This window comes from Myotis lucifugus, unplaced genomic scaffold (genome assembly GCF_000147115.1).
Source record: "Myotis lucifugus unplaced genomic scaffold, Myoluc2.0 scaffold_498, whole genome shotgun sequence".
NCBI lineage: Eukaryota > Metazoa > Chordata > Mammalia > Chiroptera > Vespertilionidae > Myotis > Myotis lucifugus.
Window position 1 is genome coordinate 516,483 of NW_005871546.1, and position 14,655 is coordinate 531,137.

At 40.0% G+C, this 14,655-nt stretch overlaps 1 protein-coding gene across 9 annotated transcripts in view; it reads left to right on the forward strand.

Annotated features, from left to right (window-relative positions):
* The first annotated feature begins 388 nt into the window (after window positions 1–388).
* Window positions 389–14,655, forward strand: part of LUC7L (LUC7 like) — a 40,938-nt gene continuing 26,671 nt past the window's right edge. For 3 of the 9 annotated variants that reach the window (XM_023744906.1, XM_006103685.3, XM_006103683.3), the window contains exons 1-3: window positions 389–582; window positions 2,454–2,548; window positions 7,449–7,547. In XM_023744906.1, coding sequence (XP_023600674.1) covers window positions 522–582; window positions 2,454–2,548; window positions 7,449–7,547 — 255 coding nt within the window. In that variant the 5' untranslated portion in view covers window positions 389–521. Of the gene's footprint in view, window positions 583–1,393; window positions 1,810–2,453; window positions 2,549–7,448; window positions 7,548–8,795; window positions 8,877–14,655 lie in introns of those variants that run through there. The other 6 variants (XM_023744910.1, XM_006103684.3, XM_023744904.1 and 3 more) reach the window with 6 other exon arrangements.

The window sequence follows — 14,655 nt, forward strand, 5'->3', positions numbered from 1 at the left end:
AGGAAGTGTGTGGTAGGGTTGTTATAACCTAGAACTCCTCTTGTAGGGCTTTCCGTCACCACATAGGGCATTTAGAGCTCCTCCAGCAGGACTTCCTGATTCCTGTCCAGGTTAAAGACTAGCATTAATTTTGAATCTGGCTAGCAAAAAAACCCCACGAGATTTACTTTGTTTTGGTTTGTCTATATTTATTTTGTTTAATTGCAGGTTAGCCTCCGGAAAGTTTATAGGTCTTGGACTCCAGAGTAAAATCAGAGTAGAGACTGGCTCCGCCGCTTAGACAACTGGCTTGGACCACCCTACCTCAGTCTCCTCTAGAGCGGATTTCGGCTCCCATCCGCCCCAGGAACTACATTTCCCAGCAGGCCTAACGCCGGCCATGACGTACTTCCTCCCGACATCCCCCGCGAAGGGAAGCAGCCGAGTGGGCTCGAGACCGACGTGACTATCCTTCGTCGTCGCCACCGCTGCTGAATTGAGAGACCTTGTCAGGGCCGTTCCTGCCGCCCCCGCCGGCCACCATGTCAGCCCAGGCGCAGATGCGGGCCCTGCTGGACCAGCTCATGGGCACGGCCCGGGACGGTGAGTCGGGGCGGCCAGCCAGGCGAGGGGCTGGGGCGGGAGTGAGGCGAGGCCGCCGGGCGGCCTGAAGTGGGGGCCGCAACTGTCTGCGCCTGCGCCCTCCCCTCCCCCACGCGCCGATGGCCGGCGCCGGGCCTTTGTGCGAGCGGGTTCGCCTGGCAGGCGACCTCGGCCGGCTTTTCTCCCTCCAGCGGCGCATCTTCGGCGAGCTCCTCCTCCGAGCCCGCTCCGTCAGTGGGGCTCCATCCCCCTTCCCCACGTATGGTCCTGCCATTTCCAACCGGGGAGTTGGCGAAAGGCTGGAGCCACCATGGGCTCCAGGTCGCCGGCAGCTTGGGAGAAGCTACACCCACGGGAGCCGATGGGCCTCGAACTCCCGCCGTTCTTGTTCGGTACCATTGCAAGGGGAGCCGTAAATTGAGCTTTTCTTACGAGGGTTCCTGCCGAGTGCTTTCCCACGCCCACTTCCCGCTTAGGAGAGGCTCTGTTTAGCCAGCGCTTGTCAGGCGTTAGGTTAGGTTGTATTGTAGGGAGGAGTGCAAGACCATGATGGTTGTCTCAGGAGAAAGTGGTTGCATCTTTGCAAAACTATTTACCTGCTGTGGTTTGTGTTTCCTTTCCTACTGAAGGAATGAAGTTGTAAGTTCACACTGGCACATTCGCAGGGCTGTGCAAATTCTTTGCACTGTATTTCATAGGTGAAAACGTGCTTTTTAGCTTTCTTTGTGTATTGAGTTGCTTTTGAATTGCTTCCCATATTTTTATTTCATACAAACTGAACAATTGTGGCCCCTCTATTTTATTTATAAAGGTTCAGTGTATCTTTGCCTGCCTACATCAATCTGCAAGGGAGTTGCAGAAAAGCCTCATGTTCATCGAGCCGTGAGTCACAACCAATTTCTAAGCTGTTATAACAAAAAAGTGTTTGCTTTTTTTCACAAGTATCTTTAAAAGTGTAGTTTAGAAAGAGAGCATTTTCAATAAGAAGACACTACATTAATCCTGGATGCTTGCAAATCCTAAGATATATTCCTCCTTTAGTATTACACAGCTCTGTGTCCTATACACAGATTAGCTTTAAAATTTGTCACATTCCACTTTGCCTTTACTTTTATGTATCATTCCCCTGACTTCCTTACTGCAGGTTGGGCAAGAAAACTTTTCCTTTAAAACTTTTCAACAGCGGGCATAAAATTCTGCAGCTGAGGTCTTGAAGAATGCAGATGGGTACAGTATATGTTGGAACTCACAGTGTGTATTGACTAACCTAGTTCCTTTTTGCCTTTTTTTTTTTTAAGTTTTTTTCTTCTTTTTTTTAGTATTGTCTTGTTAACAGTGACTCCCAGGTGCCAACTCTTCTTTTTAAAGGGTGGGGGTGAAAAGGGGATAGGAAAGACTAGGTCTAGATTATTTATTAGCGGTAGAGTTTGAAAGCTTTCTTTGTATTTTTGAGCAAAATGCTGCCTACACATTTTGTCCACAGCAAAACGATTAGATTAATAAATAGCTTTTGTTGGTGGAAACTACCAGCTATAGGTCATACGTGGTGATTCATGGCCCTCTGATTAACATGGGTTTTGGTATCATTGCCCACATGTATGTGTGGGGCTAGTGGCCTTTTTGGTGCTCAGCCTTTTACTTCTGTCTCCTTGACTTCTTTGGCACAATGATGGAGTCAGATCTTATTAAATGTGATTCTTCATGATATATTTAGCATCAGAGAACATCTGTATTCCACTCCAGTTGTAAATATCTCTAGATCAGCTTTTCAGTGTATTTGGTAGTCTGCAAATCATCCAGGTGACTTGTACCAGATATGCTTTTGTATTTAACGTGGTATTGTCTTATTTAAAACCACAAATAAATTTCAGGAGATGAAACCAGACAGAGGGTGAAGTTTACAGATGACCGAGTCTGCAAGAGTCACCTTCTGGACTGCTGCCCTCATGACATCCTGGCTGGGACGGTAGGTGCATTTGGGGGGCGGAGGGAGACATCACAGAACACTCAGGCTGGGGTGCTGTGTAGGCAGTATAAGTTTTCCAGGTTGAATTCTGTCTTCCTTTATCAGATAGAAATCACCTTTATTGCCCCTTCAAATTATAGGTTCTGTTAGTAAATGGAATTGTTTTTAATAAACAATTTTTTTAAATAGGTTTTTATTGCTTTTTCAAAGAGAGAGGAAAGGAGTGAGAGAGAGAGATGATGGAAACATCGATCAGCTACCTCCTGCACACCCCTTACTGGGGATCCAGCCCACAAGCAGGGCATGTGCCCTGACCTGGAATCACACTGTGACCTCCTGGTTCATAGGTTGACGCTTAACCACTGAGACAAACAGGCTGGGCAAAAGTTGTCAGGTTTTTGTAGAGTCAAACAAGATAACATTTCTTCCCTGAATTTTGAAGTTTTCTAAAAATCAGTTGGGCATAACATTGATTTTTCTAGTTTTGTGTTATGCCAACCTTTCAAGAAGTAACACATGATTCAATGAATATAGACCCCTAAAATTTTAAGTTCACTTCAGATGAACAAAACAGATTAGTGCTAATTTTGTAGAATGTGCATTTATTCAAAATTAGATAGGATTTAAGAAGACTAAGAAGTGTAGGATCTATAAAGATCAGCACCATTTTAAGATTTCGCAGCCACCTCGTGGATATAAAAACTGTCTTTTCATTTTAAAGGCTCAAATGTGCATGTACTAGTGAACGTTTTCTTTGTGATTAATCATTGCTTTATTAATATCATTGTGGTGGGAAACTGCTTAGGTCTATTAAATCTTCTCAAGCTGGCTCTCTGACAGCAAATAGGAAATGAATGCCAAACTTTGTGACTCTTACCTGGGGCCTATCTGCACTTTGATCTTGTGTAGGAAAGCATTATAACTCTCATTTGCTACACATTTTTGTTTGTGTTGCTCTTTGTGTACCAGAGAAAGTCAAGCAGAATTGGCTAATTCAGAGCCAAAGGAATCCATCAATATAGATGTCTGGCTTCCATTAGTTATAAACAGTTCAGCTGTAGAATACTCCTGTAGGAGAAGTTTCATAACCTAGAATTGTTGATAGATCTTAGTGGGAGAAGTTTGGAGACGAGGGACATGCATCAGAGTGAAGCATTTCAACCATGTTTTTCTTTTTCTTTTTTTAATATATTTTTTTATTGATTTCAGAAAGGAAGGGAGAGGGAGAGAGAGATAGAAACATCAATGATGAGAGAGAATCATTGGTTGGCTGCCTTCTGCACGTCCCCCACTGGGGATCGAGCCTGCAACTGGGCATGTGCCCTAGACTGGAATCATACCTGGGGCCTTTCAGTTTTCAGGCCAATGCTCTATTCACTGAGCCAAACTGGCTATGGCCAACCATGTTTTTCTTAATCAGATCCCTGTGTAGCATTGTTCCAGAATGCTGGTGAGAAAAATAACCAGAATGAGGCCATTTCCTACCAATGTTTATTGTGTTAGGTATAGATTAATTCACCAAATATTTATTGGACACCTATTCTCTGTGCCAGGCACTGGGGATATGGTGCCAATAAGACAAAGTCTTTGCTCTCATGTAATGGTGGAAGAGAGCATACAATAAATAATAAGTGGGTAATGGACTGTTCTAGATAGGGTGATAAGGTAAGGCCTCTTAGGGACATTGGAATAGAGACCCTTATGGTGAGAAGGAACATGTGCCTGGCTTTGGGGGTATAGTGCTCTGAGTGGAGGATGGAGATGAGAACAGCAGGAATGCCACTGGTGTATCTGGACCGGTGTGAGTGGGGGGAGGGAGGCAGAGGCTGTGGAATCATTTGAGTTATGAGAAGCCACGGACTGATCAGAGTCATTCCTGTGTGGGGTTGGGCAGGGGCACCTCAATAAGAGTTTGAGGAGGAGCAGACTGAGGAGAAGGAGAAAACCCAGGAGACATGTTCATGTGAAGATGCAAATCTCAGGAGTTGCCGAGGATCGATTAGGACAAGGATTGGGAATTCAAATGGAGGTTGTAGTAAAGGTTGAGCCTCCTTGGGTGTGGGCTACATGGAAGTGGAAGGTGAGGGGTAGGGTTGAATGGTGGGTCTTATGGGGAGTTTGTGTTAAATTGGAATGATTGTAATTCTTTAGAGTGGAGCTGCAAGATGAACGTGGTTATAACTGTCAGCCTGCTAAGGGCTACACCAGGCCCACATTTTTGTTCAAAACTATATCCTGTCATTGGGGTAAGGCAAAGAGGAGTGGAAGTAATACTTGTATTGGGGCCTAATGGGAAAATATAGTATTGGTTAGTAAGTTTGGGAGAGTGAAATAGCTGGGGGGAAGGTAGTATAACTTGTCTCAGTGGAAGAACTTTGTTTTCCAAAGGTTCTGGAAGAAACCTTTAATGTCTTTTCCTGTTAGCAGTGTCAGCACTAGTGAAAACACAGGTGTTTGTGCAGTAAAAACGGTCTGACAGGCTGGATTTAACAGCCACTTGGGATATTTTGGAAAGACCTAATGAGTGTGGTGTTTCAGCTGTTTGGTGTTTAGCTGCCAGGGTAATTGGCCAGTACTTCCCTGCCTCCTTGGCAAAGCGGAAAAGATACTTCCAGAGAGTAACCATGGCACCCAGGCCTACCCTCCGCTTACTTTAGCCTGAGGGCTCTCACCCAAAGGAAGACAGCGGTGAGTTTTGCTTCCATTTGTGGTTCCCTAATGTAAAAACTTTCTTGGCATTTGGAAGTTTTTAGAGTGGAAATTGATTTGTACTTAAAATTTTTAGCACTTAAGGTTTTAGTGCTTCCTGTGGTAGTTACTTCATTAGCTTTTATTTTATTTTTTTAAAGAGAGTGGAAGGGAGAAAGGAAGGGACAGAAACATCAGTTGGTTGCCTCCTTTACACTCCCCGATGGGGATTTAACCTGCAGCCCAGGTACTTGCCCTTGCCTCTGACCGAGAATCGAATCCTTGATCCTTTGGTGAGTGGGCCAATGCTCTAACCCAGTGGTCGGCAAACTGCGGCTCGTGAGCCACATGCGGCTCTTTGGCCCTTGAGTGTGGCTCTTCCACAAAATACCACGTGTGGGCGCACATGTACAGTGCGATTGAAACTTCGTGGCCCATGCGCAGAAGTCGGTATTCTGTGGAAGAGCCACACTCAAGGGGCCAAAGAGCCGCATGTGGCTCACGAGACACAGTTTGCCGACCACTGATCTAACCACTGGCCAGGGCAAGACTTCATTACCTTTTAAGTATTTCTGATAGCTGCCATTAATTTTTCAGCTAAAGCACATAGTTTCATTTGTGGAAACTGTATTTTAAAGAATCTTAATTAGTACTTAAAAGAGTGAATGAAGCAAAAGTCAACTTTACAGGGACAGTGATTCTAGTTGCAACTTTGGCTTTTAGAACCACTATTGCTCTACCTCTAGATCCCCTGTGTAACCAATATACATGAACTGTATATGACTTTAGAGTAAGAATAATGAAGGAGAAAGAGGTTTTAGCATTTAAATGTAAGAGTCAGTCTTTGGTAGAAATGAAGATAAACTCCACACTAGGCAGCTCACTCATTATTACTGTCACTGGTGATATTGAAGGGGATATTTATTTATTTATTTATTATTTTTTTAAATATACTTTTATTGATTTTATAGAGGAAGGGAGAGAGAGATAGAAATATTAATGATGAGAGAGAGTCATGGATCAGCTGTTTCCTGCACACCCTGACATGTGCCCTTGACCGGACTCAAACTCAGGACCCTTCAGTCCGCAGGCTGACGCTGTATCTACTGAGCCAAACTGGCTAGGGCTGAAGGATATTTTGCTAGTGAGAATGGCACATACCTTCTGTGAAATAGGGCCCAAGAGCCAGGCACTGTGAGCCTCTCTAATTTTCTTAAAATGTTATGATTTTATAACCCGTGAAGGTTTTGATATCATTATGAACACATTTTGAGCTCAAAGGAGTTCTGGGTTCCATCATTTTTTGTTTACTAGTTATGAGCTGTCTCATTGGATGTTGGGTTTGTTAACTTGAACTCTATTACTTGGTAAGCATGATTCTCAGCATACAAACTTCCCTGTTGCTGTTTAGATGTCAGAGGCGGTGTTTGTGTCTGTGCAGTCTTGTACTCAGGATTTAGATAAGAACTGTGCAGGGTTAATTGTTCTACATGTGCTTAAAACACATAATAGCACACCAGGCTAGTCTTACTGTAACACAGGTGATTTGTTTAGTTAAAGAGCCTTTTGTTTCTCAAAGGGGCAACTGAGTGGCCCAATTACATGTCCAGGATCTTTTACCAGGTTAGGAGAATGGAGGATTCATTTGGCTCTGAATCGGCCCATTCTGCTTTATTCCCTTTGGTATACTAAGTGCTACACAAAAGCCAAGTGTTAGGTTGTGTTGTAATTGCCAAAACCTGATTTCTGTCTGCCCTTTCCTTTTCTTGTCTCTGCAATTTGAGCATCTTGAGTAGTAAAGATTGCGTGAAGGAATGCCTAGAACTAGAAGCTTGTTGCTGTCAGGACACTTGGGTTTTCTTGCCACCCCCATCCCTAATTCTGCTATTAAAAAAATAGATATTTTTTTTTCTGTGACTGATGCAAAAATAAAATTGGCAAAATTAATTAATGTGGTTTTCATGTGTCCAATTATCTCTGGGTCTAAAAGAGATATAAACTTGACACTGTTAAATCCATCAGTTCTGAGTATCATGCAGTCACGGTGGTAAAAGAAAAATAAGGCTTCTCAGCCATATTCTATTTCTTAATTTTCTTATGCTAGATTAGTATTCAAAAAAGTATTGTTTATATTGGTGACAGTTGAGACACCAGAGCATGTGCTTTCTAATGGGTAGATGTTTGTGTGTAAACTTCTGTTTGTTTCTTACAGCGCATGGATTTAGGAGAATGTACCAAAATCCACGATTTGGCCCTCCGAGCAGATTATGAAATCGCAAGTAAAGAAAGGGACCTGTTTTTTGAATTGGATGTAAGTTTTATTTGGTGTTCATTAGTCCCTATTGTGAAGAGCCAAATATTGAACTAACAGGAATAATGCAACATATGTAAGTTATGAAGCAAACAAAATAGATACTTGTTATTCCATCACTCTAGCTGAGGACTGGAACATGGCCAATACCATTTTGTGTCTGCCTGTGTGTCTACCTCCCCAACACTATTGTATACTTTGTGTGTGTCATTTCCTTTTAAAAATATTTTTATTACATATTTTTTATGATTCCTTGAAGATATGTTTATTCTTTCTTGTTTTTGAGGCTTTATATAAATGGTTTCATTTATATAAACAGTTGTTAATAACTTTTTTCGTTCAATATTGTGTTTCTATTTACCCATTTTGCTGGGTATTGTTTTCATTGTTGATTGAGTATTGCCCAACTATCCATTCTTTATTCATAGACAAAATTAGTGGTTTTTTTTATTATTATGAAGAGTATAATGAATATTCTTGAATATCTTCTTGGTGCATGTGTATAAGGATTTTTCTAGGATATATTCTATTATCTAGGATATATTCCTAGGAGAGAGAGTTGGTAGTTTGTAAGGGATGCACATGTTCATCCTTTCAAGATAATTCTTTTCTTTTTTCTCTCTATTATTTGGTAAAGTGGCTGAATCAATTTACACCCACAATAGCAGTGTATACATCCTCACCAACATTGGTATTATCAGACTGTTAAATTTTTGCAATTTATTGGTTATAAAATGACATTTTGCAACTTTTGTTTATTATTTTCTTCCAAAGAAGCCTTTTTAAAACCTTTTTTTTTTCTGAATTTGTCCTCGTTCCCTCTGTGATACCCTGGATATCATGATAATCCATGCTGCATGTCAGTTTATGTACTTTGATTCTTTCCATGCTACTACAACCATTGTAATATCTTAGATTTTTTCCCCCTATAAGGCCAGTTTTTACCCCTCCCCTTTTGAGAATGCATGATTTAGAGTTGTTTTGTTTTAATTCCCCCCACCCCCCAATCCTCCAACACTATTATGACCAGAAGTCATTAGAAGGGTTTGGCCATTCAGTTTCCTGAGTTGAAGACTGTGAAGGAAGCCAGAGAAAAATGAAACCCAAGGAAAAACATTTTTCCCCTCAAAGGACATTTTAAAGGATATATTGTTGCTGGAGTAAATTCTGGTTAAGCCAGTAGTCTTAAAAAGTGATTAGAATGAAGGTTTTTTTTTTGTTTTTTTTTTCAAATATATTCTTTAACAGCAGTGTGCTCTCAGCATTGAATCTTTGAATTAACAAAAAATGTCTAGCAACAGCTCAACTAACAGATGGGACTTGGAAATGGTAATTTTCTATATTAGTTTTAATTCTTCAATAACCTGAAAATAATTATATAAAGAGGCTATTGCCTAGGGACATCAGGTTTTAGTAAACTGATAGCTATAGAGAGGTATAGGTTGAAATGTCAGTTTTAGTTAATGTATTATTTAGTTAATGTATTAGAAACCTTAGCATTTCTATTAAGTCAGAAGGTCAGTGTACTTTTTAAATGGCCTGATTAATTTAATGTCAGAAAATAGATAGAAGAAATTGAGACTACAGAAAGAGATTGAAATATTAGTAGTAATTTAGTTTATTATGAAGGGTATGTGTTCAGTCAGAGTAGAGAAGATGGGTTTTTAATGAACAGTGTTGGAAACTGTCAGTTGGAAAAATACCAAGTTGGAGCCCCAAAAAGTTAATTTTGTTTTTGTCATCTTTAGATGTTATAAAGCCTAGAAGCTTTGAGAAAGATGGATGCATTAGTCTATATGAAAACTTAAGATACTATCTTATGAAAAATTTTCATACATAAAATAAGACAAACTGAGGCAAAATGTTTGTATATGTGATGATGGGCTAGTTTCCTTTATACCAGTGGTTCTCAACCTGTGGGTCACGACCCCTTTGGCGGTCAAACGACCCTTTCACAGGGGTTGCCTAAGACCATCCTGCATATCAGATATTTACATTACGATTCATAACAGTAGCAACATTACAGTTATGAAGTAGCAACGAAAATAATTTTATGGTTGGGTCACAACATGAGGAATTGTATTTAAAGGGTCAGAAGGTTGAGAACCACTGCTTTCTACAGTAAGTCTGTGACTTTAGTGAAACGATGTGAAAGGAAACCAATTTTACCGTAGGCTAATAGTAGATATAAGCAAGAGTAAAGTTCCTATAGCATCTCATGGATGTTGAATGAAATGATGTTATTCGAGGACCTGCTATATATATAAAATTCATCATGATTGACATAGCTCAATAGAAAACGGGCGCCGAGCATTTCCCAGCAGGCATCTAATCCTGTAACAGGTGCTTACCTTCACTCAGAACTAAAGAGATGGGGAGTTAACTAATCCTGATACACCTGGATTAGTTAAGTATCTCAAGGTGTGAAAACACGTCTACCAGTGCCAGTTGTGAGAGTATATCTGATTGAACACTTGCATATGTACTAAGATAAATTTGCTCCAGAATATTCTTAGAGCATTACAACTGCAGAAAGCAGGAACCAAGAAGACTTCCCTCAGTAAGGGACTGGCTAGATTAGTGGAATGATCTATAACTGTGAAAAGAGAATTGAGGTAGTTTAGTGTATGTTGATGTGAAATTACCTCTAAGATTAAGAAGGGAAGGTGCTTTATACTCCTTGACATGGTCACTCTTGTCTTAGTTGGAGGGCTAGAGCAGGTCAAAAGGTGCTTTATACTCCTTGACATGGTCACTCTTGTCTTAGTTGGAGGGCTAGAGCAGGTCAAAAGACCTTTTAGTGCTGTGTGAAAATTTACTGTAAGCGGGAATTTTTCTTTTAAACCACCCCTCCCACTATCTCCTTAAAAATAATTTTGATATTATAGAAAGCTTATGTTAAAATGTTTGATAACCAGTACTGTGAACACATGGAAGGGAGGCCTTCTGCTCTGAAGCATGAATGGTAACTTGGAGCAGCCGTCTTTGTAGAAGGGCAGTCTTGTCAGGAACTGTCAGCATGTCCAGTGAACGTATATTTGTATACTCCTCCCAGAACTCTACAACTGGGAAGGTATCTTGGGGATTTGCGCAAATGAGTATACAGAAAAGAGGCTTGTTGAAACTTTTTTCAAGGGGAAGAAAAGATTCTGTTCAGTAGATCAATCAGGGATATTTAGGAGTTGTTTTTTTTTAAATATATTTTATTGATTTTTTACAGAGAGGAAGGGAGAGGGATAGAGAGTTAGAAACATCCATGAGAGAAACATCCATCAGCTGCCTCCTGCACACCCCATGCCCTTGACCTGAATGGAACCTGGGACTCTTCAGTCCACAGGCTGACGCTCTAGCCACTGAGCCAAACTGTTCAGGGCTAGGAGTTTTTGTTTTTGTTTTTTAACCCGGGATATATTACAGAGACAGCTGACAAAAAAAGTATAACATATTGTTTTAATATTGAAAAAAATTTTAATCAAATATGTTCAATATAGCAGGCATTTGAATTATATTTTAAATCATTTTTATTCATTTTTAAAAGATGTTTTTATTGATTTTAGAGAAAGAAGAAGGGAGAAGGATACAGAAATAGAAACATCATTGATCAGCTGCCTCATGTACACCCCCCTACTGGGGATTGAGCCCACAACATGGGCATATGCCCTGACTGTGAATTGAACCAGCTACCTCTTGGTTCATGGGTTGACACTCAGCCACTGAGCAACACCAGCTGGGCTAAATCATTTTTATTATACAAGAGGTGTTTTTTCAAAATAGGTTGTTGAAGTCAGATCAACATGAAAGTTTTGCAATCTAGATGGTACTAAGATACCCATGCCTTTTGTTTATTTTAGAAAAGAACTCTTTTTAAAACTGGAGTTCATAGTTGATTTATTAATTCATGATGCAATGGTTTAAAGGAAAATTACCTTAAAATAAGAACTAATCGGCCCTTTCTACAAATTTAAAATACTTAGACTTTCAGTCACCTCTAAGCAATTTGTAAGAAATTGTCCTAAAAGAGTATTTACCTATGTATGAGAAGACATAAGATGTTTATTGCTATAATTTTGAAGTAATGAAATTGAAAAATCCCAACTACGTTTTTATTAGAGGGGTTACCATAGTTGTGTTAAAATACAGTGAAATACTACACAGCCGTAGATCATAGATGTGTACATTGATGTGAAAAGGATAAAAAGGAAACTTGCAAAACCTGTTTAGTTGGAATTAAAATTACGTGTCTTTATATACTTTTCAAAATTTTATTTTTCAGTTGCAGTTTACATTCAATATTATTTTGTATGTCAGGTGTACAGCATAGCAGTTACACAATCATATACTTTACAAAGTGGTCCCCCCAATATTTCATGTACCCACCTGGCATTGCGCATAGTTATTACAGTACTATTGACTATATTCCCTATGCCGTATTTTACATTCCTGTGACTATTTTGTAATTACCAATTTATAGTTTAACACAATTTAAACGGGTATATACCAAACTCTTAAATGGGTAGTGTCATAGCGATGCTCTCACCATGGTGTATCAGTTCCAGTTTTCACATCTTCACTGACAGTGAGTTGTCAAACTCTGGGTCTTTGTCAGCGAGAGACCCAAAAGGTGTAAAAATGTATTTCTTTGTGGGCTTGACAGAGTTGCCATCAAGGTATTTCTTTGTGTAGGTATTCCCTGCCTATACCCTCAGTTTGAGCGTGATGGACAGGACTTCTGGCACCTTTCCACTCAGGAGCCACCCAAAACTCAGGTGTTTTATCTGGGAGAAGGTGCCTACCATTAGCTTCTTCCATCCTAATGCAGCCTCAACCTGACCATGCTAGGACCAGACCTTGCTTTCTTGAGTGTTTTGTCCAGGAATTTTATTTTCTAGGAAAGGGCATGTAATACTTGCTATTAGGTACTCTATGTAAATGCATTTCTTGCAAGTTTCTCAGCTTGAACACTGGCAAATAGCAATGTTAACTCATTAGTTTAACCTATGGAAAAGTTACAAAGGAGTACATTTCTTAAGTATCCAGATGTTGAAAATGTAAATAATTTGTTTCTCTTTGATTTAGTGTAAATACAGTTGACATTTTCTTTAAGTTGTCTTGTTCTGTGATGTTCTACTTGACAGGTTTCTAGAACAACACACCATGTTAACTAATTTTGAAACTGTCTTAATATACCAAATGTGACCAGTTCTGATTATACCTAGTTTTTCAGTCTTATATATGCACAGTATAATATATATATATTTCAATAATTATATTTTATTTTACAAGTCAGATATCCTGGGTTAGAATCCCTGTGTCACCTTGGGCAAGTTATTTCACCTGTTTCTATTCATCTAGAAACTGGGCTGGTGATAACTGTGTCAGAGTTGTGAGGATTAAGTGTAGGGAGTTAAACCACAGGGGTCCTTGCATACTACTATCACTTAGTCGTTTGGAACCTATACCTCAGCTTCTTCATCTGAGAAATGGAAATAAATCCATGTACAGCTGTTTTGAGGCATGTGTGGAACAGGCATCACTGTCCATTGGCACATGTTTGCTGTGACCATTCTGACAACATTGTTTTGTCTCAGGCTCGTGGATTGCTGGCTGGTGTCACTGCTGCTGGGCAGGCAGAATCAGAAACAGCACAGTCACAGACAGTCCTGTGCATGAAGGGACAGCCTCCTGCAGCAGCAGTGAGACCTGTGTGCCAGTGCTGCGCTGTGCTCAAGTACCCGTAGTAGTTCATGTTTCCTCTCATCACCCTTGAGTTATGAGAAGTTGGATGACTTTCTAGTAAGTTGTGATTAGGACTTAATTTTTAGATGCAAATACCTTTTTTTAAAAAAACCACTTACTGAAATACATAAAAGAATACCACAATAAATGGTCATAATACAATGACCCTGGAAAGGGTACCTCACTTTATTTTTTAAAAATATTTTTATTGATTTTAGAGGAGGGGAGAGATAGAAATATTGATGAGAGAGAAACAACATCATTTGGCTGCCTTTTGTACACCTCGTGCTGGGGATGGAGCCTGCAACCCAGGCATGTGCCCTGACTCAGAATCGAACCAACAATCTCTTGGGCAGGGGTTGACACTCAACTGTTGAGCCACACCATCTAGCAAGGGTGCCTCATTTTAAACAGCTTTTTAAAGAGCAATTTTTGTACAATAAAACCAGTCCATTTAAAATTGTGCATTTTGATTGAGCTATGGAACCTCAAATGTATTTCAATAAAGTTTTTTTATAGTTTTTAAAAATTTTCAAAGCTATTGAGAATCAGATCTATTTTTCATGGCCTTTTTAGTTAGTTTTCTAGTATAGAAGAAAGTGGCTTAATTTAAATATTAATCTTTCAACTTTCTGCTGAGATGTCTGTAATAGAATTTAATCCATTATAGCAATTACTGTTACTATCATGTGGAGAGTAATCAAGTATTTCAAGAAATGCAACATTAAAAAAAAATCATTTAGACCTGCTCTTTGATTTCACTCTGATATTGAGAAGCACATTGAAGAGAGGGAGGGGATATTGAGAAGCACATTGAAGAGAGGGAGGGGCAGTGGGTTGGAGTGTCATCCTGGTCAGGGCATAGACCTAGGTTATGGGTTCGATCTCTTTTGGAGGCCTGTACAGGAGGCAACTAAATGATGTTTCTCACATCGATATTTCTCTCCCACCCCCCTCTCTCGCACTCTCTAAAATCAATCAAAAACATCTTTGGGTGAGGAATTTTTTTTTTTAAGTGAGAATTTTAAAAAAGAAAAGAAAAAAACCTGGCAGTTAAAACACCTCTCGGTCTGCCTATTCTATTTTGTGAAGTTTACTGTTTAGTTTATAACTGATCAGAAGTCTGATTCTGGACCCTGCCAATTTGGATTCAGCTTAAGATACAAGTGGTTTCTCTGATTGGTAAAGACACTGGCACTGTCATCAGATGTCTATTCTCTATTGGGCCCCTGGGTCTGCCTCGGGTGTGAAATGGCTCTATTTGTGTAGACATGAGAGGGGCTCCGCTCCAAAGTCTCAGTGCCTGTGTGTGGATGAACTGGGGCATCTCAGGCTATTGTCTTAGGAGCTGTTGTCCTAGTGAGCACAGATG